Below are 27,123 nucleotides of genomic sequence, written 5' to 3' on the forward strand. Positions count from 1 at the left end.
ATAATCTCTGTTATAACAATTTCTCTTTGCAACGTTCTTATTCTTATTGATATTTCAGATCTGGAACTGTGGATTGACTAACTCAGCAACGTGCATCCGTACTCCTAATCGAGTACAGTCCGCTTAGCTGCTCTTGAGAGATCGAGGTAATTTTCATTAAGAATCAGCAATATAAAAACAAAAGTATGAATCCTAGAATGATCCGTATGGCGGTTGTGCTGGTCGCGGTGACTCTGATTACAGTTGAAGTAAACGCCTCAGAAGATAGTGAACGCAATACGATGAGCACGGCAACAGCTGGAAAACGCGGAAGCGACCCGAAGCCAGCCGATAACAAGGACTCAGATCATGGGAGCGGGGATGGTGAAGACGCAGATTCCGATAAGTACGGTAACTCGAACGATCATGAGTTCGTACTTCAATCAGTCACGGGCGCATCCCCTCAATGGAGTGATACTAAGGTTCCTATTCTGCGAGACGATGAACGCGTTCTTGAAGAAAAAACCGATCCTGACGCAAAATATGTAGGATCTAGCGAAAGGGTAATTGTATTTCATAACGAGCAGATGGCGTTTGTAAACTCGGCCGGTGGAGATGATCATGATTCTAGTAGTTCTCCTCAAACAGATCCACATGGTCACAGCCATAAGCACGATCCATTGCATGAGCCTACTTCCGAACATGTCCCGACAGATAGTGGCCATGAATCTGCAGCGGATCAACTCCATGCAAAAACAACGAATCATGTGGCAGATTCTGCAGACGGTGATCTAAATGTGACAGAGCATGTAACGCATGGAAAAGAAGTCATGCTAAAGGAACATAATGATGGCAACGGTACGAATCAGTTGGTTGAAACAGACGAAAAAGACGCGAAGGTCACAACGACAGGTGCAAGTGTTTCGGGTAATACGAAACCTGAGTTAAATAAAGATTCTTATCTAATACCAACAGACAGCGAAACTGATAGCAGTGAGGAAGGTCATCACCACGCGAAATCGACCATTGTTCCAAGCTTTCCAAACGAAACAGAGAAGACACACGTAAACAATGCTGAAGTCGGTCCAGAAAACGCAAATAAGGTAGAAGACCCGGTTTCCATAACTGAGGGCGCCGCAAGCGAGCTCCTACACAATATCTCGTCATCAGGTATTGTAAGCACTGAAAGGACAAACGTTACAACGAAGGCTAATAATATTCAGACTGGCATGATTCCAATGAAGTTTCACAATCCGCCGGTGTCATCAGAAGCGGTGGTGTCCTCTGCTAATGAAACCACTACCGAAGCGGTGCCTTCAACGACGACAATTGCAGGTATGAACGGTTTTACAAATGTAGGCGACACTAAAGATACTGATCCTGATCAGACCAGTGAAGTGGTGCCTGATCATGATAAGAAAAAGCTAGATTTAGATGCTCTGGACTCTCTGAAACTCACCAAAATCGTATTTAAAGATGGAGCAATAATTGCGTGCAAGGTTGACTGCCCGAAGAACGGTCGTCGTCCCACGATAACATGCTTGGGTCCACTCTGTAATAAAGCTCCCAGAGTAACTATGATTACGTGTTACAATGAAGGAAATGAAACACACAAAGCAGAGAACCTGGAGAAGCAGAAAGCTAATCACTCTAATTCTAGTTTGAGACGTTTCGCGCTACCTTTCCAATGGGGTTGTGGGGCGGACGAACTAGAATCGGAGTTTAAGGTGAAGGAACCACAGGTCTGGTGTGACGGTTACAAGTATTTTGGTGATCGATGGATTCTAGCTAATTCGTGCTCGTTGAATTACCGCATTGATCGTCTGAATAGTTCTGCTCTACAAGGGCTTGCGGAATCGAATTATGGGTTCATTACTGGTTCTCTGATTGCTATCGCCTGCTTTGGCGTTGCTCTCCTGGTCATCAAAGCAGCAATAGCGAAACAACGTCATGGAATCTGGTTTCCAGCGTATTCCGCTATACCCCTTAAGGCTCGCAAGAAATTTCGACGGAAGCGCCAAAACGATGACCACGAACCGGTTGACGTTAATTTTGACATGAGCGAATAGCGGACAACGTTACAAGGTTGCCAGACGCAAAGCTGCGAAAAAATTAATTGAGATGTCTCGCCTTCTACGTGTTACCGTTACCGATATGTTATCTGTGTAGGTCGGTGGCACATGTATGCAACAAAGGCGGATCGTTCGCCGAATAGCAAAGCGCATCAGCTTTATGGTGGAAAATACACGAGACAAGCTCAAAATTGCGCTCAATCAATAGCCATATTAAGAAGTTTTGTTTCTTGGCATTCGTGAAGATCTTCGACCGTTAGTATGATTCAGTACCTTATAAATTAGTGTTCGTAAGCCTTGTCGGTACTGTACAGAACTCCTATACAAGTGATTGAAGGTAAGCGATCGGTGCGTCAGCCATTGCAGTGTTAACCTCTAGTTAATTAGTATCTAATCAAGCGTAAAAAAACAATAAACTAATAACAAATAGGTACTAATAGTATGAATAAGTTATAGGTACTTTTGTAAACTGACCTTAATTATTCGAAGTTGTGGTCTATGTTGCCAGAGCGGCTCACACACTCCATTTGTTTCCTACAAAAGTTTATACACACAGTTTGACTTTGTGGTCGTGTGCACTTAAAATTGTGGTCAAATAGTAGCGATAGATCATCAGTTAGTATGCGATTTTGTAAAGTATACTAAACGTAACAGATCTACCAGGACTGTCTGTAAGAAACCATGATTAGCTATTTTGTAGTTTTTAGTCGTGTTTTTTAAAATATTATAGTTATTGTAGAGAAAGCCGATGTATGTTTATAGTGGCACTATTGATCATAAAGAGCTTTGTACGAAAAAAAAGAGGCCTCTGGAGAAAAAAAGGAAAAAAAAAGAAGAGATGTTCACAGATCACATAAAAGTAGAAGGTGAAGTGATTCTTTATTGTTAGGCACAATATACATAAAGATTTATCGTGTCTTTACTTAGCTATAACTCTGTTACACTGAGAAAGACAAAGATTATATTCAACAACAATCAAGATAAATAAAGCTGTGGTATTTTTATTGAAAACCAGAAAAATGTTGGTCTTTCATTGTTAGCCGTATGGTGCCTTCGAAGCTGTGTAAGCTGTTACCCCGACACCAGCAACTAATGACTCATGTCGCCATTAGTTAGACAGGTCAAGCTGAATCTGCAGGGAAAAAGACGAATACGATTGTCTTTCCGTAAATGTCGGCAAATTAAAATGAAAACTCTATCGGACCCAGATTTCAGTCAGATTTATTGTTCAGTAATAAAAACGTCTGCCATATGTTACCTATTTTGTTGTAACGTTTTTGAAGTAAACATGGCTATTTTGGTATCATCGTTCGATTTCCATATTGCCTTTTACTCTCTGTTGGGCTACCCATTTTTATTCATTTTAAGCGACCTTTTCCGTCCGACCAGCATAACCTTCCCCACATACCGATAATCACTTGGCTTCAACTAGCTTTTCTAGTATCCGCTCGAAAGGGATTGTTCTGAAGATATGAAGAAAGCGGGGGATGTGACGCGACCCTGCATATAACAGGTGTCGAATGTTTAGAGGCTTCTTTTTTAAAATTTCTCTCTTCACGTCAGCGACGGTAGTGTATTGGCACTGACCGGCCACTGAACGAAGCAGTCCTGCAAACGAACCCATCTGTACCCCTCGAAGCTTGAACTTTATACATTTCAGTCCTATTTTTTGTCTGGTAGGTTTGTTCTCATATATCTTAGACACAGCAAGTAGTTTTTGGTTTCATCCTCACATATATATGTATATATATATATATATATATATATATATATATATATGTGAGTTATGGCTCACATATGTACAATAGAATAGCGTTTCATTTGCGGAAGTCTCGCTTATTTCGTCAGGCTGAAGTGGCGGTTCAGCCAATTTCGAACGAATGGTCTTTCACAGTCCGCAGTAGGATTTCTAGATCTGCTTTAGATAACTTATCGTCACATCATTTAAATACAAGACAACCCCTACTGCTCTGTGTGTTGACAAATAGATTTAAATATACTTGTTAATTATTTCTTTTCTATATATTATTGTCGGGGCTGACTGGCGCCCTAGAAAGAACGGGCTTTGCGTTTCCGTATATATATTATTACAATGAATTATATTATTAATACTATGCTTATATATAGGAGCCTTACGACGCCGTAATTGCTTTTAATTATAATAGAAATTATTATAATATGGCTTAGCTATCACTGAACGACAGAAAGCCGTTCTGCTTTGATACTTGCGTTCGTGTTCACCATATATATAATGTATAATATCTTAGTGTAACGTTTCCTTGATTCTTTTATAATGTATTCATGTGTATTTGTGTTTTTTTTTTCCTTTCGGCATATTCTAGTTGTTCTTATTTTGTCTTGGTATCAGTGCGTCACTTTACCTCGTTTTGTTGTTGTTTGACCGTGTTTGTTGTTTATGTAGTTGTGATGTAGACAAAAAAAAAAAAAAAAAAATGAGAATAACCATTTATGACGGGGTCTAGCATACAGCTGTCTACCTGCCTCTACTGGATTCACAGGGGATATATCGTACTACGTATATTTGGTTAGCATTTTGAGCTACCTAATGTATTGATCATAATTTTATTTCGAGACAAAATTGTGCTTTGGACTCGATGAACAGCCTGATGTCCTGCAGCTTCCTACACTTTCGCGTCGATTAGGTAGTTAATGAATCCATCCCAGCACCCGGCACACTAGCTTTTCCTTTTTTAACATAGAGTTTATGATAGAAACAAAAATTATGGTTATAATAGAAGGTCAAGCATTGTGGTAGCAACAAACGTCTGCCTCATCAATGGCCATTCATGTGGCTGTTAAGCAGCTGCCGCTTGTTCGAACAGATGAAATCGATGACTCGAGATGGATGGGTAATTTTTCTCTATGATACTAATAAAGTTAGCGCACCCGCTCGCGTTCGGTCTCGATCGAAGTGGATCTTTTCTTGCAGCGACGGTATTTGGATGAAAACTCGTCGCCAAACACGTCACCTAAAATATAAGAAAGTAATACAACAGTGAGCGGACGTACGTATAACAGTAGGGTTCGAAAACATCTCTAGGGTCAATACCTATGCAAAAGAGACGACGTGAAAAATTAAGCAATGCCAGCAAAGGTGAACATATAGGGGTACGGTACCGCGTTCATCGTATCGAAGGAAATCTTATAAGATACAATAAATAAATGTATAAAATTGTTTTTAAGCTCGTTCCGCGCCAGCTGTGACACAATTGCAAGAATAGTGCCTGGAGTAAGTGAATGTTTGACTTGTATGGTAGATATACCATTGGCAGAAGACTGTTGAAATGCTGAAAGCGTTTCGAGAAACAAAAGGACGTCATGCCGTACCAGTTCGTAGAGCTGAGATCAGATCATCGAATTCTCCATGCTGCTGTTGATTTCCATTGGGTGCGCTTCCACTCTTGGAGTCTTTGCGTAGTCCAGCAAATCCCGATCCATCTGGAGACTGACGCTCTTTTTCCTTGTTAGCCTTTTCTTTACGCTTTGTCTGCAGCGAAAAATAATACACGAACTTTATTAAAACGGATTTCATTGTGCGCCACTAACTGCCCTCTAGCTTTTTGCAGTGACAGATGTTTCGATTCGCCTCTAAAGATTTAAAGTATATTATTTAAAGTTATTTCTGACCTCAAGTTCCTTTTGTCTCTCCATTTCTTCTTTGCGCCGTTTCTGGATAGAATCAATTTCGTTCTTAGCGTCGTTGAAACTAGTCAGGAACGCATCAAAGATTGAGAAGAACTCGTCGGGCTGCACGGAGCTCGGGTCCTCCCCAAACAGTCGCACAACTTCTTCGTATTTGAGCTTCATCTCGATGAAGAGCTCCTCAAGCTCTTGGTACTTGTAGGTAGCATTTGCCACAAAGTTTCTCATCACCGGTACAAATTTATCATCGAGAATTTGTTCGGCCTGACCTCGGAGGAAATCGATTTCTTTCTGTACGTCCGCTAGACCCGATTTGAGTCCAGCCATCTCCTTTGACAATTCGGACAAACTAAAAGAGTAAAAAGGCAAAGGAGCGGAAATAGTTACCTACTGTTGGTTTTACTTGTACGCTTCAAAGTATCGGGAACAACACCTAGACATTTCTGCATGCATACTATTTGCTCTATTTCCATTTTTATGTATTTACGTCTCTTTGTCAAACAATTTCGGGAATAGCATTGTCAATGCTATTCCCGAAATTGTTTGATAACATTTTTTCATTAAAAATTACCCCCCCAAAAACCGTAACCATTAGATCACTATTTCTAAACTAATATCTATTTCAGTAAATTGCTTATTTCACTGAAGATACATGGTGAACGATCCCATAATCTTTCGTCAAAGTTAGTTGAAACCGTATAAGCTTAGAAATACTACTCACAGATCTAACCTTTAAGTTATTAAACTGCAATTAAAAGAACCTACTTGACTTTGCTGCCTGCCCGAACCTTCGAGATTTCCTCGTCAATCTTAAGCACCTCCCGGAATCGTCGCTGGCAGGTTTCTATAACGTAGTGAAGCAATGTATAATTTCGATTTGAGGACGACTTTGTGTCCGCAAGCTTGTTGAGGGAGGCAATTTTGAAACCGCACGCGTTACCACGATCTCCACGATTCATGTAGTTACCAAACGCAAGCACCAGCTCTAAAAGACGTCGTAGCCTTCGCGAACGCTGAAGATCCTTCGACGCCTCTGTTACGGCAGTGATCTTCGGCTTAATATCATTGAGCTTCTCTTTGAAGGTCTTCTTGTAGCAAAGCGTCTTAAGGCGTTGTTCGTAATGAACGATCTTGCCAACATCGTATAAGAAACGATCAGCTTTGGCCAGCAACTCCAACTGGTGACTGTGTTCCTCTAAACTAGTACGCTCTTCGAGGGTAGGCACAAACTTGAGCATTTGCTCGATCATGTCCTTCTGAAGTTGTTCCTTCGAATCCATCGACAACAGACAACTGACAATCTCATCGTTGGACAATTTCAGCCTCGTCAGTAAAATCTGGCAGTTCTGAGCACGACGCGGGTCAATGACAGACAACTCTTTGACTTTGTTGCTGGTTAGCCCACCCTTCATGGGCACATCGGTAACATCTTCGTTCGACGCAATCAAATTTTTCTTGAAGGCAGCGAACGTCTTGTCGACATCATCAAGATCGATTTCCTTGTAAAGTTTTTCCTCGTTTACTTCTGACCAAATGGTACCTTGTAGACGCGACTCGGGTAGCTTTGACCAGTTAAACGTTTTGAGCGGGTTCGACGGCTGAGGCACATTCTTGACGATTTTCTTAGGCAGACCGAACAGGCCGATCGGTGGAGGAGGTGGAGCACCAAGGCCTCCCATCGGGGGGGGTGGAGGCGGAGGTGCTCCGGGTAGCCCACCCATAGGGGGTGGCGGCGGCGGCGGAATACCACCAGGCACTACGATCGTTCCACCAGGCGGTGGGGGAGGTGGAGGTGGTGGCATGGACGAGCCGTTTTCGTTGCCAGCGGCGGCAGCGACGGCTTGCGCAGCAGCCGCCGCAGCCGCTTGCGCAGCTGCCACTGTCTTCTGCTGGAGCTGGGAGTAACCCACAACCCCACCCCCAATAAAAAAGCAAACGATTAGTAACGAAGTGGAATTTTGCTGCACAACGCAAAATTATTATTATTATTATTATTATTATAAATAAAGCTTGGCAGGACAAGCGAGGGCAGCTATAGGGAAGCAAAGTATCTGAAGAGCAGTTAAATGAGAATCTGCGTGTTTGTATAGGTAGCACAAATAGTATGGAGAAACGGTAGAGGAAAAAGTTTTGGCGATAACTCGTGGTTAGACTGGCCCCGTATCTTTGGTGCTTCCTTCTTGCTCGCTTTGCCTGTTTTTCCGCTCACTCTTACTGTTCGCTTAAGACCACCGACACCAGCACTAATATCTTCACTACTGAATGCATCGAGCATTACGCTCCGATCTGAGTTAGCATTGCGTCAAAGGCCTCGCCGCTGTTGCTGCTACATGAGATGCCTTAATAGCGAAAGCAACTTACCGCAACTGTGAGTTGTTGAATATTGTATTCGAGCTCTTGAATGCGCTGTTTCGTATTGAGGTGAGAGACAGTCTCCCGTTCAAGTTTGTCCTTGGTTTTTTCCAGGGAATCTTTAATATCATCTCGCTCTTGTGTCGTCTGCTCGAGTTGCTGCTCCTTGCCGGCAATAGATGTCGCTAAATCAATATTTTCTTTCTCGAACCTTTCCGCTTTTTCTTGGGCCAATCGAAGTTCTTTCTCGCTTGCCAAACTACATTAAAAAATGAAAAAATTAAAAACGATTACTTGACATGACAGTCACTAACTAGCCGCCACGTGTAAATAGGCGATACGGTACGGGTGTGGCTATAGAGATGTATGTAGCTTACGTCAATATTGAATCTAAAAAGACTCTGACCATTTACATGTTTATGCAAATGGCACTAAACTCTCACATAGTAACACAAAAAATGGTCAATATAATTTTTTCAACTAAAAATCTGTCTTTGTTAAAGTATAAATGATACGTTAATCGTTGCCTACATACTGTTTAATAATCTCTCCAACGTTGATCTGTATCACCGCGACATCATGATCGATGCCGTCACATGTGTCCTGCAGTATGATCTGCTGCACCAGCCGGTCAAACAGAATCCAGTGCTCAACCGACTTTCCCTTCGCTGAGAACCACACGAAGTCAGTGAAGGTCATTCCACAGTTCTATATGATTCCGTATTTTCTGCATTAGATATGCTGTTGAATTCGATTATTCAGACTGGCTAACCGTATACGGCGTGCTTCATATGAATGAACCCTTTAAATATCACGACTTGTCAGGGAATAACTTTGTAGTCTACAAATGACCCAAATGTTCGACAACTGACAGAACATTCATGGAGGTTGACGCACTACTTTAGAAGGGCAAACTTACAGGGCATCAGGAGAAGGTGTTGCATGAAACTAAGAAAATGAGGTAAAGCGGGTGAGAAGACCATCTTCTGCTCTAGACACGACAGCATCTCTTGAGGTTTGGTTGAGTCGACATGGTCGCAATTGTAACGTTTTGAAAGTTCTCGTTCATCTTCATTCCGTACCATCTCGAAGATATCCAAATGCCTGAAATGGAAAACACCACATTTTCTACCCGGTCCACTAAAAGTGTCTAATTCGGCACGAACAAAGGATTGCTTGAAGGGTTTTTGCTTATCGACATACTTACAATGAAAAACTTTCCAACGTGCAGTCTCTATTGTTTCCAATAAATATTTAAGCTTGTGAAAAATATGTGTAGAAGAATGCTAGACAAGAGTCTAAGAAAGGTGTCTGGATATCAAAGGTTCCGCAGTGTCCTTCCGTTACGCTAAAATAGGCACGAACAATGCACAGCGAAGGATTAGGTCATGGGCACGAATAAATATGAAGGAAATGAAACAATGTTTAGATCGGATCCGAAATGCTATAACTCGAAGTGGAGCGCAACAGCCATAGCCACGACGTGAGAGCAGCGCCGATTTCGATAGTGCAATGACGCAGAAAATTTGCAGAAATATTGAATCTCCATCACCCGACTAGCTTGGCGGAACACCGCGTGACACAAGCCGCTCATCGCCGTCGCTGTCCGTGACTCACCCAACTAAAGAGACACAATGAAGCCCCAGTGAGAGTAAAGAAAAGTCGGGCGAAAGAAAATGAAGAGCATGAGAAAAGACAAACGGCGATGACCTCGGCGACGCGAGGCATTCTTATGGAGTTCTCTCCATCCGCCAAAATACCATCCACGCCTGCTGTAAGAGACAGATGACATATTCCATAAGATCTAGGGCTCTAACTGGTATTGAGTCGATGATATTCTCTTTACCCTACGTTGGAAATATAGATGGGGGTTCAGCTTTGCGGCTCGAGAATTAAAAGCTGGCGTGAAGCTATGTCGAAGGTAAGAGTAGAGCTAAAGAAGGCTGGCTAGTTGTTCACGCGTAAGTTATCCCTGGGAACGTCGACTTATGTCAATGAAAATCATATAAAAATACGGAAATGGGTCGTGTATTTCGATTTTTCGTTGGTAATTCACACGTCATGGAAATCAATGGGGGTTTATAAAATAGTTTATGGTAGACTAATGTGAACTATAAAAATTTCATGTAAAGGTGTCTAAGTTGGAACTAAACGTGATACCCTTAGATAGCTGCACACTGATAATTACGCTTTTCGTAGCAACTTACCTAAAAATGAACATTCATCCTAAAGGGTTTCATTATTAAAAAATATTCGATGAAGAAGAAGTATATACATAATTTCAAACAAGTTCATAATAGTTTACAATAAGGCAAGCAAAGGTCAGAAAAGAGTACCACGTTTCAGTACAATGTTGAACGAAGAAAAGAACGCTTAATAAAAAAATAGACTAAGTTTTGGCAGATAGTGCAACGATATCACAAAGTGATCCGAGGGGTTACGCCCGATGCATTCGCTGAAGTGCTTCATGACTGGAAACCTAATTTGCCTAATCACTATCCATCACAAATGGCTTTCGGCCAACACGGCTAAACAACAAAAATTTGTTAGCCGTATATATATTGGAAGTGGAAAACTATATTCCTAATACGTTACTCTTGGGTCTGGAATGCATTCGTTGCGTGTTTCTTATTATCGCATACGGATATGGGTCTTCTGAATCTTCTGATGATTTCACTTATAATAAACCAATCTAGCCTATGATCTCCGTTAGGAGACTACTTTCGTCGCAACGGCATATGTCGATCACCATTACGTGTTTCTTCCAACGACAGTAAACTAGCTTCTGCTACTAATACACGTCGTTTCTGAATTTGTTTAGTCCAGATATAGCCTATAGCTATGCACAATGATTTCTATATATATACGAAAAGGTGCGAACTTACGGTCGACGTCCGAAACTTGTGTAGATGAAAGATACGCCTCGTACTTAAAATGTGGCCCTCACCCTAAAACCCATAAATTACTGATCAATAATCTATCTAGTAGAGGATTACAGTTTATGAGCTCTAGTGTGTTAGAGAGGGACCGACTCACCTGTCTAATAGTGCGTTTTCATATTTACGCAGCTTGTCGATGGTTGGTTGAATCCCCAACATCAGCAGCTCGAAGCGGAGATGCAGACGAAACTCCAGATGCTCCGACCCGGGGCCATAGTTTAGCACCGCGTTGATAAATGACATAATGGCTGTTTTTAAATTCACATCCTCCCGGTAGGGTCCAATGCTGCGATCCAGGTCGTTAATTATCGTCTTGAAAAAGAACAGTACAAATGTTTTCAATGATAAAAACGCGGTTCGTAGAAAAATTCTACAACACTCCATGCTGTAACATGTTGGTAGCTACAGGGCGTTAGTAGCGGTAGCAGCATAATATAAAATGTATGTTTCGTTTTGCGAAAACATTAGCTCTATCAGATAGCACATACGATTCGCTTCATTAGCTGTTGCTTTTGCTGGCGTCTTTCAAGCAGAGTAATCAGAAAGCTCAGAACTGCCTATATGCTTTCTGCAACCTACAGCAGGGGAGGGAGGGTACGGGACGAGCTGGCGTTTTATCTGCCGAGACATTTCATAGACTCATATAGGAACCCCCATCTCTCCATTGCGTGAAATTCTCCAGCAGGCAGAGCTCTGTCCCGCTGGGTGCCCCTGTCAGAAATAGCTCTGTTGCTGGGATATTTCTCAAGTTGGCTGGCTACTTCTCCTGGTACTCTTCCGGCTTCATCGTTTCCTCAGTTTGATTCGCTTCTGAGCCCTGCCATTAGTTCAGTCCATGATGGCCGTCTGACTCAACAGCTATCTTCGAATTTCATTACTGAAGATCCCCCCCACCCCAAAAGCGGAGAGAAGCCCAGTTGCATTGGCGCCTGCCGTTCGCTGGAATTCGACAGAGCATGTTGTCTATCATGAAAAATCTTTAAAGGTGGATTGCATACACTAAGATAATGAGATTAGCTGAGATCAGCGCAACAAATGTTAAAGCGCACTTTTTCTTCATGTTTGAATTGAATTTATACGTTAACAAAAATAAGAAAGTGCAAATTTTAAAAGTAGAATCTGTGTTTTTCCTTTTTTGTCGTACTCTATATTTGCATACGTGCACACCCGCGCGTCTCAGCTGGAATTATAAGGCTGGTTTATGAAAATAATATTTATGAAATAAATGCTCCGCGTTTTACGTCCGATACTGTCGTTGAGTGCTATTTCAAAACATCTGGTCCGTATCGCCGCTGCTTGCATTATACGGTTTCCACGTTACTGAGTCTGCCGCTAAAATTGTATGTAGCTGTTCCTAATATTAACCGTAATTATGTGTCACTGTCTCGCCATATCATTTCGCAGCCTGTGATTATTACATTCAATTGTTGATCGATGACTGCGACGACATTAATAGATACTTGTATTTAACTAAGCTCCCTTAGCCAGGCCGAAACTTTGCACAATTTTTCCCTACGATATTCTTCCCTACGGCCCGTTACTGCTTTTCTCAGCCGTGATCACTTTCGCAACTTGTGACAGATAGTATTCAACAGTGAATCTATTTCAGCTGTTTTTCGTTCTTCATCAACGTCGCGTTCGTCGTTATCAGCGGCATCTTCTTGTGTTTATTACTTTCCGTTGTATTTTGATTTTTCCGGTTCCGTTAACTGTCCGACTCCCCATCGCCGATCAGTCTCCTGGTTTTATCCGGCGACGAACCGATCCCCAGCAGCGTTACGAGCGTGTTTCAATGCACACCGCCATAGTTACGGCAACGCTGATCGTATCGTTAAAACTGCCACTATCGCCGGCGATCACCTCAGCACTCTGTGTATGCATGCCGCTAAATCAGACGGCACCGGTAATAAATTGCCGTTAGCGCTACCTTTCGGCAATACTGGCAGTACGAGCAGTAGCAGCAGCAATCGGGCCTTGCAATCCGATTGGCCTTTTTAACAATTTCCTGCAGTGCTATTGGCCGTAGTAATTCTAAGGGAACGATTTTCATAGTTGTTATGAAGCGCCGTGCTCACGGGGCTAACATAGCAAAATGATAACAAAATCTTTTTGTTGAATTCGTTAACTGCCCACTGAATCATCTCTAATGACACCCGTTGCTTTGATCTGTTGCAAGACATCACCGTAATAGTGAAGATCATCTACACACGTTCGTGTATCTCCGTACGTATGTATAAATAGACGTATGCAGATACCAACACACACAAACAGATTTAATATTAAGGAGATTTCACTTTGGTTCATTGTGCCAAGCACCTTTGTACCATCAGTACCGAGATAAAGTCTATACGGTGTTAACATTTATTAGCGCGTCAATTCTTACGGGTTATAGAGGCAATGTCACTCGTTTACAACCGTAAGCCGCCACAAGCCGTCGCGTAACACCGCCAAAATAGTTCAGTCAGTGTCTATTTAATCAATTACGGTGATAACAATGATTTTTCGTGGAGTTGGCTGTGATCAGAAACTATGGAATGACTGGATCGGCGACGATGATTCCTGTCGATGGCGCTTTCTTCTGTAACCAATAACGTCTGCATCCTGTATGATCAATTACTTTTTACTTATTTAGTGGTCAATCGCTCGTCTGCTAATGGAGGCCGCAAATAGGCCAAAGCGCCACCAGAATGTGTGTGTGTGTGCGTGTGTGTGTTTATTGATCTTTTTTACATTCGTTTCATGATAGGGACTATAATACATGGTTATATTAAGGTAGATTAATTCAGGTAAAGGCCAAGTAGTTGTGACGAGGAACCGTCTCCCCGACATGTCGTCCGTGCTACTTCTGTGCATAACCTTGTTTGCTGCACCCAACAACAGTGGCCTTGTATAATCCTTTCTAAGCTTTCTTTCACTAACAGTAATGCCGTCAATATAATTTTATCACTTTAGTAATAGCAGTTTTCGTATCTGGCAGATATGAGTGATCAGCTGAGATATGTAAGCCCGCGAAACTACTCTTCACGTTATTCAAATACCCAGATTCGGTTTCGCCAGAATAAGGCAGGCACAGAAAGTGTAATGGTAGCTCTTAGTGAGGGATTTAGATATCGATGGCCATCAACTAGGGATAGTAATCTGGCAGTCTTCTGGGTTCAAGATACGGGGTAGAAATACTGGCAGGTACTGGCAGTGGAACAATATGGAAATCAGCGACAGAACTGTTCGCGCTACGACAACGAGCCAATCTCTCGAATTATCTTTAACGAAAGCCTTTTAGGCGATAGACATGATGGCATCAAGGCTCCAACCATGTGCATGCTTGTCCCTTACCAGATAGAAAGAGTAGTGATTTTTATCAAAACTTTTTCTTCTGTCTCGAACAATGTTAGAACACAGAGGGGTACGAAACTCGGAAGTATCAATTTCGCATTTGTAGTTATTATTTTCTTTAATATTTGCGTACTGCATTTTCGAGTGATCAAAATGTCTTAAGATGAGCAGTCAAGAGAAGTTCCACTTCTTATTTAAGCAGTATCAAGTACGTAGATTAGTAATCCTATAGCGAATCAGATTAACAACCGACTCATACATGGTTGATTCACTTTATCGAAATATCAACATTAACGCCACCATTTGGCTTGTGCCCAGAAATCAAGTGGCTTTCTAAGTAGTTACTGAGATAATTGTTTTTCAAAAGCTTCAATTTTGCCTAGAAGTTTAGCTAAACGGGTTATCTTCTGTGTGCGTATGATGTACATTAGATATATTGTAGCAAGCGTCGGAGATATCGAAGTCAGTACTAATCAAGCTAAGTGTGTTTCTACCAGCTTTTAACAACCTGTGTGCGTAAATATTCGATCTTTTGTCGCTAATATGGTACCTAAGAGCAGACCCCCAATTAGAACCCTCAGCATATGAAAGAACTTAACCTGTATGAAGGGATTAGATGTATTCGTCATGTGGACACAAGCAGAGTCGGCTTAGTGCTCTAAATAATGGGTTTATAACTTGACACATTGATGACAGTACAAGGGATGCTCCAGCCACGAATTCTAGACATGTCCTCATGAACTCCGCTGAGCAACAGGTTATTGTTTTCGAACCTATTTTACTGTGTGATATTGATGAAGTATATATATATAGAGCTTCTGCAATGTATGTTGTTTTAAACTGTATACTAATGGAATATGCATTTAAATAGTTTTTTACAGGCACGCTTTTTCCGTTTCCAGACCGAATGAATATCCGTCTTCATTACCATCTGACGTTTTCTCACAAGGAACTTTTGTCTGCTATTTCGACGATAGTAGGTCTATTTCATGACACTGAGTGATATGGTAGTATTTGAGCATCAGTATGCTGTTCCTGAAGAAAATGAACGTTGTAACGTCAGAACGCAGGTAACACGATTGAATCCATAGATCCAAAGATGCTTGCTTGTCCGGTTCGAGTCTTTACAGGTGTTTTGTGTACCTGATTAACAACTGGTCACATAATTAGGCGGTATCTTTGTATCAGTGCGCTTGTTTGCGAGCCTAGATGAACATGATTTTACATGCCTGGCGACGCTACCGGGTTGCCGCTGCAGCTACTACGGTGGTGGCAAACATGTACCGCGATAAACGGAGACAACTCACAACAGGGTAGATCAAATGTGAAGATGCGGAAAACATTAAAACAGGCAGAATCAATGTAACGTACCAAAGCAGCTGAACGGCGCTAGCGAAAAGTAAAAGCAGCACAGATTCATCGCGGACGACGTCGGAGACAGAAGCAACAACAGCTCCGAATAACAGGGCAGGTTGTCGTCGAAGCACTTTTTTCCACGTTTGCAATTTCTCTGCACGCATGTACGCGTGTCTTATAATATATGATTGGCATACTAGTTTGCCTATAGCTCATAACGCAAGCCCAGGCCAAGCTAACTGAGCGACCCGAGCCTCGCGCTAGTCACACTTTTCGGCATGTATTCGGGCCACTATAAAACGCTTGTACAGATCGCTCGTAAATTGGTTGCCGGCCGTTCATAGCTCTATTTGAGGCTTCGGTGTCGCTCAAACTTTTACTTAGCGGAAGGGAACACAAAGAGTTTTTGAGAAGCTCGCCGGACGATGAGTACATCAGCGGTTCTGGTCGCAATACCACCATGAAACCTTGGAGAAGCGAAAAAAACAAAGAAACAGGGCAGAAGAAAAACAGAAACTTTATAAATGTGGCCCCGTAGCGCTAAAGGAAAAGAAAAGACGAAACGAAGAGAGGAGTGAGTCTAGCGTGAACTAGGCAGGATAGCACAATTCCAATAGGCCAGCCTGGAATTCGAGTGCAGGACCTCATCTGGACATCACACACTGACGGCGATTAGGGAGGCCTTGAAAGAAAAGGGCGAGCCTTGTCGACTAAGGGAAACCAGAAAAGGACATTAATACAGGACAGCTGTACGTGGCTTATTTTTGGGTTCGCAGGACACGTACAGGGCACTCTTCGTTTGGTAGTAGGTACCTGTGATTCTACTAACCCGTTTGTTTTTCTTGCTTCGTCGCTGAGATTTACACTGAAAATGCACCATGCTTTTTATAGTTACAATGACCTTAGCCAGCTCACGCCGTTGGACCCCTAACATTGTTGACTGAAGATACGGGTTGACCAAGTGAAGCGTCAGAGAAATTGGGATTTAATGGATATCAGTCTCCACGAAATTAGGTTCACTCCTAAGGAATGAAACCTATATTAGGCACAAAAGCTAACGAATCGTTTCTTTTACCATCGCTTGGCTACTGAATAGTTCTGTGGGAACTGGTTCATTCATCGGTAACAGAATACCGCAACTGGCTATGAGGAGCCGTCTCTTAAGTGGGTTGCCACTTTATTTTTTGCAAGCCGCCGTCGGCCAGTAACAGATCCTTTTTTCTGGGTCTTGGAGAAAGATCGAAAGGCGATAACGACGATCGTTATAAAACTTTATTACGAAAGAAAAACTCGAACAGCATCATCATACACATCGTGTTGGCTCGCAAAGTCGAAGAAAAAAAAGCTTTATCTTTAATATGTATACAAATATCTTGCCGAGTAAGTTATTGCCATTGGTGAGAGCTTCAATGCGCTAGACAGATATAATCAGCAGGCTACCTATTTGTAGCTATCTGTAATATTTGCAAATATCACTTCTATATATTCTAGATACTAGCTTCACATCGGGACTAGTTGGTGTAACAGCTTCGAACCGAAATCTTACTTGTAACTAGTGTCACAAGGACGCAGACTATGCCTGTCGATCGTTGTTCAACATCCGCAAGTGTCGGCTAGAACAGTTTAAAGTTGTCCATCTTCCAGGCTTGACGTTGGAATGGTTTAGTACTGGAGTTAGCGCCAGCAACTTATCTAACTTGATTACCTCAGTGGCCTTCGAAAATCACTGGAAATTACCAAATGTGTGCTCACCGTCATATCAAGGGTACCAATATGACAATTCGGTAAAACACAGAAGCCGCTATTTTGGACGTTTGCGCGTTTTTGCCGTGAACTTCCCGAGTCAAATATCGTTTTTCTGATGTCGAGGTTAGCTGCCTTCCACAGTCAACCCAGACCACATTATAGTGATCGAAGATCGTAGCCGAAAGCGCCTATAATGTCTATTCAAAGGTTTGCCATCGTGTTATCGTTTGATGTTTCACTCAACGCACGTTTCTAGTGGTTTATTTAAAAAATAATAGTACTTTTCATATGACAGCTGACTGCCTGTCCGAGGTTCTTTAACCCGAAGCGTGAATGTAGATACACCATCTTGAACGCGTAGAATTATTCGTTCTATTAGATGTTCAATCACAGATGATCGTAGTGAAAATGCCGGTCTCCGCTCCGCAATTCGGATGCTTTGAAACATTCGCGGATTCGTCAACATCTGCGTGTGACCGTCGCAATTTCTCTCCCACTCCGCTGTTAAATTTACCGCATCGAACGCTTCGACCGAGTTGACCCATATATGTACTTTAAGCTGTTTTTAACGCAACAGAAAGGTGTTTACAGAACAATGAGGGCTCGCATCGAGTTTGGGAAAAGTCGAGCCAAGATGTCAGATTTATTCGCTTAATGATTACAATCATAGAATCTTCACAGGTGCCGTCGCTAGAGCAAAAACTGTGGTCCTAGACAAGCTGCTACCATAATCGTTCTCACGTCTAAGTTGTGCAAAAGATTCCATTTGTCCAGTGTCATTAGATAGTATTCTCTAAGATGTTATCACGTTTTCTGTACGATGCTAAATGCGATACAATGCTAGATGCTGTATGTGGTAACTTACCAAAAACCTGGTTCGTTCACAAGCGAACTTCTGGAGGTGGCACATCGCTTCGAGAACTTTTTTGTGCCCACCTGGCACCAAGCACACCGCTCCGAGAATTTCCAAAACGGCAATTTTGGTCTTGACATTCCAGGTGGCAAGTGACTGGGCGATAATATTAATTGCTGTTGGATGGGCCAGTACATGTGAACGACCCGTCTGCAAATTCATAGTCAATACATCGATTTAATGTGAAGTATAACAACCTATAAGGACTAAAACGTCGCACAATGAATATAACTACATGCGATCTTATACCAAACACAATGACAATAAAAATTCAATCAAATCTTGTCTTAGAAACCAACCACAGGTGCAAATCATCTTACTAAGAAAAGACTTGCTATGAACTTCCAGTCTTTCTTTATTTGAACTTGGCGTCGTTGGAAGCCCTGGAGCTCTCAAGCGTAAGAGCTTGTTGTCGCTTCGACTATTGTTACCGTTATCCGTTGGGGTTGCGCTTCCCGAAAATGTCGTCTTTGACAGGCTTCTGTTTTCGATAGCAGCGCGTAGAAACTAACTTATCTCGTCCCGTCCTTCAATAAGCAGCCCGACTTAAGGGACCCTTCCGAGTAACTACTGCAATATATTCAACATTTTCGCTGGTTGCTTTTGGATCGTTGCTATTCACAATTCTTAAACCGACGCATCGCCGATCTCGGTGACGAGAGGAAGTTTTGGTAAATTGACCGACGAGCCACTGCATTTATGTCGCAAGAAAGCCGGCCCCTTCTTTACTCTTAGAGACAATGCTGTACTTTACCTGGTATCTTCCAATGCTATCAGTCGCCCAACGGCGTTGTATTATTGGCTGGCTGCTTCTTCCAGCGTAGTACTGCTTGGCGCCGCAGTGAACTCGGTTAAGAGATGTACTTCTCGACCCCTTTGACGCAACCACATGTCCATCCACCCAGCTGTACACTCAAATCGGTAGAGTTGGTAGCGGGCGCTTAGTAATGTCCCGTTTCCTGTTTGCCTGCGTCTGTTCAGCCCGTTTGCAATCTTCGGGGGGTTCTTTCCCTTTGCCGTCCTAACCGCTAGACGTCGTAAGGGCGGTGCTCGTGCCAACGCTCTCAGGCAAACTACAGGGAACATCTGGATTTAAGTAGCGCTTCGTATTCCCTGGTTGAGCTAGAGGTCATCACATGATTTGAGTACTTACACCAAAGGCGCGTTTCAACAAACCACTGCTCGCTGATGCTCACAAAATGCGATTTTGCTTCACCTGCCAATGCGAATCTTCACGAGTGACCAGCGCGCGCGAACGAACCCGACACGCCCCTACTTTCCATGCGCCGGCCTTCGCGCTAAGCTGTATTGCGAGGCAGAAATCGTGTGCTTGAAGACGATCTTGGGCGACGGAGATTTGAAATCTATTGTCATATATTATTGTCACATAAAATATTGTCACGTTACGATTCAATGGTCCCTTTTTGGCGCTGCTGCCGTTTCAACCAATTAACTAAACTTGGGCTTCTTCATCAGTGAAGCTGTCTTTGTCATACTGCTGAGTATTAGGGAACTTAGCGAAAGGCAGCTTAGAATAAGATAATGTTAACGCCATATGAAGAATAATATTTTCCCTGTTCTCGTTATTTTCCTTGGCCTGTTTGGGTATGTTTTTCGCTTACTGCCAGCAACAATTCTAGTTGCAGTACGAACACCACGTATAAAAAGTGCCCGTCCTCCCGTCTAATAAGCAAATAGCCTAACCTATTTAAAATGGATAGTTTTACACGGTCCCAACATTCGATTTATCGGGCAAAGGTAAAAGCAGCTCGCGCGATTCGACGCGCGAAAAACTGTTACCTGCATTTTTATAAATAAGCCACACATGGCAAAATATCATAGCTTCAAATATCCTGAAATGACCTCTATAGGAAAGCGGGGCAAACAGCGCGAAACTATCAAAAAGGCGTGATTACCCAAAGAAAATGAGCTCAGGTTTATTCTACCCAACCCTAGATTCAGGCCGAGACCAGATGCTGGAGCTCACATATACGTATCGGCATAGTGTTGAGGCACTGGCCTCTAGGCATGCTTGCTGCACTTCCAACAATTCTAAGTAGTTGTCAGAAGATCGAGTAAGCTACAGAAGCACACATCGAGAAGATGTTTCATTCACTTGTCTGTCTGTGGAAGATAGAGTGCTTTTTGCTGAAGCTCTTCAAGTCAAACTGAAGAAAACAACGGATTGAGTAATACGTGCATTTCCTCTAAACATTTTCCTTTAAACCACACCCAAGTATTTCTTCGACCTGCCATGAACTACTTATTAACAAAAACGGGTAAAAATATCGAACAAGGGCTAAATATGAAGACCTCTATGGCACTTTGTAAGTTTAAAATCTCAATTGAGCTTGCTGTTTCTCTAAATCGTAAATAATGAATTTCACCAAGCGGGTTTCATAACGTATAACGTCTAGTAAGCAAGATAATAATAAGCAATTATTTTCACTGTTACCTGTTGAAGCCTTACCGAATTGTTCATGAGTGCCTTAACGCATCCTATGGCGGACGTATGCACCGAACTCTCAAACGTCTGCCGATCCATGGCAGAAAGGAAATCGAGTAAGCGTAACAGGCCCTGTTCGTCAAGGAAGCGAGTTACAAAGGAGTTGGTCTGTGTCCGAAGTGCCGTCTTCAAGCTCTCGAATAAATTGGCCCGTTGCCGAATTTCCTCTTCGTCATCCTCAGCATAAGGTAACTGAAAAAGCAAACAAATAAAAGGCCGCTAAAAAATAAGCCATTTGAGCCGCTAAGCGATTTGCTGTTATTATTAACGCTGGACATTGTCCAAATATAACTTAAAGTAGTAGAAACATTCGAATATCAAACAGATACTTTTATGATTTTTCTTTGAAATTAATATTCAAGCATATTGGATACCTATATTAAATTGTGTCCGGCCGTAATAGTGAGTTTAGCGGCAGACTGAATTCGAATATGAACGTAATACCGTTTCCACAATAGGCGAACGTGATACATTTATTATACAATGCACTAATAACAATGCAGATCATATTGTCCGTATGCCAGGTACTATAAGTTTTGCAAGGACGGTACAGCGTTTGTGATAAAGGGGCATATGATTATCTTATCTAAGACCGTTAATTGCCGAAATCGACATGTTTCAGGCATGTAAAAGGAAGTTTTTTTCATTATCGGCTAACTATAAACTATAAAACTAACGCTTGCTTCCGGTTACAATGGCAGATGTATGCGACGGTCCTCGTATACATCCCTGACCATATATATGCACACTCTAGATAGACGGTGGCGAAAAGACATTCCAGATCACACTATGTATCCGTAGATAAGATCACCTAAACTGTATCTGAGATCGTTTTGGCCAATGAATAATCAACCTATGTCTTCATATGATTGCCATTGCTCCTTCTCATACTAATCAACTAATAAAAACAATAGATTGTTGCTTCTTCCATTAAAGAGAATCAGGAAAATGTCTATTTAATGAAATAATGCTTTGACTGGCGATCGATACCCATCGTCGAACCCAGATGGCTGTCCAGTTGGGGTTGTCGCTAAACGCTGATAGATGGAGCCCCGAATGGCAAGGATTCACCGAATTGTTTAGATTTAATGTATAAGGGGTAAGTGAGCGAGTTCGTTCGAGAATGAAATTCATGGGCCAGGGTGTTTATGGCGGCCCAAACCCAAAACCCAAAATCTTCTTCCTTATTGAAACTCTGCAGTTGACCTCTAAGGATTTTGTAAAGATTGAGATAAACGAGGTTTGAAGCAGTTTGGTTCGTGCTCAACCACAGACGCCAATAAGCACAACTGAGGCGTTCTGAAATTGAATGGATTTCTGTCTGCCAGTCTGTGACCTCTATTTGCCTGTAGCCTCTTTACTATAGGAAGGTGTTACCCTTCAATGAATCTCAGCTTCCGAGAATAGCCGACTGGCCGATTGTCTATTTGTTTGTACGCAAGCTGATATCAAGCACGCATCTGTTCACATTTATGATCCGCAATTTGTAAACACAATGCAACTGTCGGCTAGAAGGTCCCAATAATGTTATTTTCAGATTCCGTCCTCCTTTAATTACAGGCCACCTTTCGCGTTAGCCACCAGCCGGGAATTGAACTGGCAGACAGACAAACCTATCGAATTAGCTATCAAATATTGTAGAGATGGATCAACGACATTGGGCAGTTATTATGTCAAGGAGATGCTATGAAAGAGCAAGTCCATATAGCCAAACATTTGCATGATTCGTACACCCGCACGAATCCCCTATCCATATGATGTAGAGTGACTAAGAAAAAGAAAGGCCGAGAAAAGCATAAGCTTTGCATCGCTGCAATCTGGCAATTTAGGCTGGATTTGTCTATGCCAGATGTATGGATGCGCGCTAGATGACCCATGTAACTACGGCAAGCGAGTGGATGAGGGAGACCACCGACGTCCCTATAGACAAGAGAAGGCCTTCCGAACTGAATTGACGAAAACGAGATACGGGTCGGGCGAGTCCTACGAGGCTGCCTGGGATCCATATGTCGCACACTTCTTTGCTACCCACAGGTCAGCTAAGCTTGGCGAGATATAAAGAGCGGAGAGTTTGCTGTGCACACGAATAAACAAGTCCATGCATTGACCCTGTACGCGGTAGTGCTCTCCGTTGCTCCTGTTGCCTGCTCCCCATGCCATCGAGAGGTGAATGGCGTTTGGGGTGGTTGTGGGTGGCTGGAACATGTGATATGTTGATGATGCCTCGTAGAAGCGTGGACGCGTGACCATCAACACTGTCGTTATTCTGGGTATGCGGACCGTCGCCATGGAAATCGCCAGCTGACGAATTCGACCCTTACTGAACGCTGCTGCTGGTTACTCGCGCACTCACCTATGTACTGATCAGTAGTGTTTTTATATCAAATATTTTTTATAAATCGTAAGCTGAAAATTTGTGCAATATGTATGTAAAAGCACATAAACAGTCTTGTTTGATACGAAAAGAATGAAATTAAAAGAAATGCAACTCCCAGACTCCACTTCTTATTTAATATGTTGCCTACAGAAGAGCCAGTGCGTGCCGTGTGTTTTTCTTTACCATCTGTTGTACTTCATATCTTTGCCCATTTCAGCATTTACTCTGAAGTTATACGATCTTAGATCTTACGTCAGGCACCGCAGCAATAGAACGCTTTAAACCTGACTCCCCCTACACTAGGTGGGAGTGGGGTATGGGTGAAAGTAGAAGTGACTAAATGAAGAGGTTGTTCCGCGAGCATGCCTGACCGTGGGTTGCCTGAGAGGACTGGTTGACGAAACCTAGCTAACGTAGCCTGAATGGCATACGTAATGTAACTACGAAACGATATAATATATGATATTGCCACTCTCGACTTGCTTGGTGCGCTCGAGTCTTTCGAGTAGTTCGCAGTCACGCGCGTTGTAATAAACGCTATACTGCTGAGCAAACAAATGAGAATTTGGATGATGGTGCGGAAAGGAGTCCGCTATCTGTTCGTCAGTAGCAATATCATAACAAGGAGGACCAACCACATGCGATGACTGGCGAGTGTTCTATGGTAGATTCGGCAGCCGGACGCCCTAGAAAATCTAAGCAAGTCGTCCATAGAGTCGGTTGTATCGCTTTATATGTCAGAAGATAGAGTCGAGCTACTGCCGTCTGGCTACTATCTGTCTGCTATGTGTATATTATAGGTAGTGATGTTTGTGTGCTTGCCCGAAGATCAGGCTCTTTTTTGATCCAACTACGTTCATTTGACATCGGCCGAAGGCCGACTAGAATCCGGTAGGCGACACTAACTCTGCGTATGCCCTCCCAGGATATATACGAACATTAGAACTTTTGGCTATATAATAGTAAATGTTGAGCGGCTAAGCCAAACAATATATTGTGGGTGAAAATATTAACTGAACTTTATTATATTATTTTGTTATGATATACTGAAACAGCAAAGGCTTTATAACACCAGTTAAAATAAAAGAGCTGACCGAACAACGTCAAGTACTTCCTACTTTTATATGTCATCCTTCAAACTTTTTTTGAATCTAACTTGTCGGATTAATTTCAAATTGAATAACACTTGAGTCAAAGAGACGAAGTTAAAGACCTTGTTTTCTTTTTCTATTCGAAACTATTATTAGTCTCCTATAGGTAAACTTTTATTTCTTTTCTTTTGGCTATTCCGTTCCGGTCAGAAGAACTCTTGCCGCCCGTCTTTGCGCTATTTGCCTTAATCGTAGGTCTAACAGAAAGCGACGTTAAGGCATAATTTAGATTGGCCAGTCGATAACGGTTCTAGTCCCAAAATCTTCGCATACTACGTTCTGTATATTCAGCCGGCTCTTAGTTTTCAACTCGGTCATGCCATCAGTTTCTCTTACTTGGTCAGTAGGCAGTACTTGATACGGAATAAGTCGACGGAACTCACAGATGCGTACGTATCTGTGAGCTTCAATTGGCTATGGCTGCTTTGTTTCAACCGAACCCACTGGTGCTGCTGTCGTGGGGTTACAATTGACCCGCTTTAAGCACTGAACACACACACACACACACACGTACCTCTAGACCATGCTGTGAAACGCAGAACTCACAGGTTAGACAAACACCGTTGCATACAGAAAAAAAAACACATACATATGTGCTCGGACGACCCTGCTTGGCGGGTAACACGGCTATTCTATACATTATTGCATATTGATGTACACAAAATATGGGGCAATGTACCTGTGCCTTATTTAGGCCTGTCACAATCTGTACAAATGGCCAAACAAAATATGAATGTACAAAAAAAAAATATGACATCATTTGCGGATGTTAGGCGGAACATACAAGTAGGCAAAAATAGACGGTTTGTAAGCTGTTAGAATGTGTGTTACATACATATATATATCATCTATATGAGGTGGAACGATGTATACATTATTTTATGATATGTAGAGGCACATGTACTACAAACAGCTACAGGAGATCAGCGTGAAGGAATTGTAGGGATGAAATTTGTGCAGCAAGCAGCACGGTACGGGCACAGCACATATTAAACTGCCTACGAATTAAATCGATAGAGCGAAAAGTGTTCTTTCATCATAGCAAATAGACACAGAAGTAGATCATTGTGACAATGTACTTCTGCTTCTATTTTCGGCCGTATATTGGGCAATGCGTTATTCGTTGAGGTATAAATACTAAAAAAATTAAGTGCAGAATTAAACTTATCGGAAGGTTTTTAGAAGTTTGCAAGCTACCTTAATAAACGCGGCGATTTTCTCCAGATAAAGGTCAGGCTGGTGGTGACCGACGACAGCATGTTGCATTTGCTCCATTTTCCGTGAAATATACAACTGCCATTTTTTTTCGGCCGGTAGGCTAAACATCACCTGCAAATTTATTAGCGTACGAAACATATGTTATCTAGCGTTTCAGTGTATTATCTGTTTGTATTGAGCTGCTGTACAAAATTTGCTCGAACTGTCAGAAGAAGACTTCACTTTCGAAATTATGAGTAAACTACCAGAAAAATGAAGCGTACATCACTAAAATTCTGGATTTTAGCGAGTCAAAGATCTTCCGACGGTTCTGCACGGATGCTTATCATCCACCATTCACTGATTGTATGTGTATGTCTGGGTATGAATGTACGTATGTATGTATGTATGCAAATTGTACTTCTTTTGAAGTAGGATACGGATCCAAACTAATGCTACCCCTCGCTTCCACTCTATTATGACCTAGAAGCACGATTTCTGCATATTTTTGCGCAGCGTAATTGTTGTTACCTTAAGATATTATTTTTCCTTCTTTCATAGCTCCGATTACCGGCGTTTGTATCGGTTCCACTCGTCTGATAGTACTTCATTAATATACGATAATATATCATTGCGTTCTCTCGCGAAGATGTCAAATTTCCGCTGCCTTAAATATATATGTGTATAGCACCTATGCCATTGCCAATCACGGTAAAATCAAGAATGCAGCGACATACAAATATATATAGCAATAATAATACATCGATAAGAGCGCGCATCTATCGCAATGAGCTTCACTCTCGATATGAAAAAGTTGACTTTTGGCTATCATTATTTCTGCCATAAGGATTTTAACAGACTATAAACTATATAACTACAGGCTTTGTTTGAAAAGGGCCAACTAGTGAAATATCATATGGTTTTCGATGATGAAACCGGCGGTTTTTCCGACTCTGTTGGGAAAAGTGCCAGTTCCATCTAGGACCGTGCTACCGCTCGCTGCCACGCTTCGTGTTTGGTGGCATTTTTGACCTACCGGTTAAACGAGAAGTGTACTAACTGATATAGGAAGCTCCTGCCGTTCCTGATTCGACCTTGTGTGATACTGTTGGGGAGAAAGCGGTAAAGGAAGGGAAAACTGAGACCTTAATCCGCCGACAAGAACAAAAAGTTTGACTTTTTTTTCTTTTGCTTTTCGACGCTAAATTTTGCCACCAGCTTTGCCGTACGGCCAAATGAATCGGCGTTGAGAAACATTACGTGTTACGCAAAAACACGATGTAGTTCTTAGCTGAGTTCCTCCGCGCTTTAAGGCATGCCCTACTTCAAGTGTATGTATGGACAGGTACAACCATCTAGAAAAAGGACGTTTTTTTTTCCAGTAACTTGGTATATGATCGTTTCCGCTAGCGGCGTTCTAAGTCAGCTTCCATCAACTGGCGAATAATCCCGGTATCCGCCTGGGTCGATTTGCTTGTGGTCTCCTGTTCCAGTTAAAGCAGCTCTACTGGATTCCGATGAGCGGTCGGTTTGGGTAAG

The 27,123-nt window shown here is 42.3% G+C and overlaps 2 protein-coding genes across 6 annotated transcripts in view; one reads left to right on the top strand and one right to left on the bottom strand.

Moving 5' to 3' along the window:
- The window catches only part of LOC111262645 (uncharacterized), a 19,456-nt gene extending 16,385 nt beyond the window's left edge, over positions 1 to 3,071 (top strand). For 2 of the 3 annotated variants that reach the window (XM_022837051.2, XM_022837052.2), the window contains one exon: positions 59 to 3,071. In XM_022837051.2, coding sequence (XP_022692786.1) covers positions 186 to 2,048 — 1,863 coding nt within the window. In that variant the 5' untranslated portion in view covers positions 59 to 185 and the 3' untranslated portion in view covers positions 2,049 to 3,071. The remainder of the gene's footprint in view (positions 1 to 58) is intronic. The other variant, XM_022837053.2, reaches the window with a different exon arrangement.
- Positions 3,072 to 3,254: 183 nt separating this feature from the next.
- The window catches only part of DAAM (disheveled-associated activator of morphogenesis-like protein), a 113,541-nt gene continuing 89,672 nt past the window's right edge, over positions 3,255 to 27,123 (bottom strand). For all 3 annotated transcript variants that reach the window (XM_022837049.2, XM_022837048.2, XM_022837047.2), the window contains 11 exons: positions 25,585 to 25,716; positions 20,824 to 21,051; positions 18,306 to 18,503; positions 11,103 to 11,317; positions 8,986 to 9,170; positions 8,602 to 8,734; positions 8,076 to 8,325; positions 6,480 to 7,609; positions 5,700 to 6,063; positions 5,400 to 5,559; positions 3,255 to 5,041 (listed from right to left, as the gene is read on the bottom strand). In XM_022837049.2, coding sequence (XP_022692784.1) covers positions 4,950 to 5,041; positions 5,400 to 5,559; positions 5,700 to 6,063; positions 6,480 to 7,609; positions 8,076 to 8,325; positions 8,602 to 8,734; positions 8,986 to 9,170; positions 11,103 to 11,317; positions 18,306 to 18,503; positions 20,824 to 21,051; positions 25,585 to 25,716 — 3,087 coding nt within the window. In that variant the 3' untranslated portion in view covers positions 3,255 to 4,949. The remainder of the gene's footprint in view (positions 5,042 to 5,399; positions 5,560 to 5,699; positions 6,064 to 6,479; positions 7,610 to 8,075; positions 8,326 to 8,601; positions 8,735 to 8,985; positions 9,171 to 11,102; positions 11,318 to 18,305; positions 18,504 to 20,823; positions 21,052 to 25,584; positions 25,717 to 27,123) is intronic.

Source organism: Varroa jacobsoni, unplaced genomic scaffold (genome assembly GCF_002532875.2).
Source record: "Varroa jacobsoni isolate VJ856 unplaced genomic scaffold, vjacob_1.0 scaffold_688, whole genome shotgun sequence".
NCBI lineage: Eukaryota > Metazoa > Arthropoda > Arachnida > Mesostigmata > Varroidae > Varroa > Varroa jacobsoni.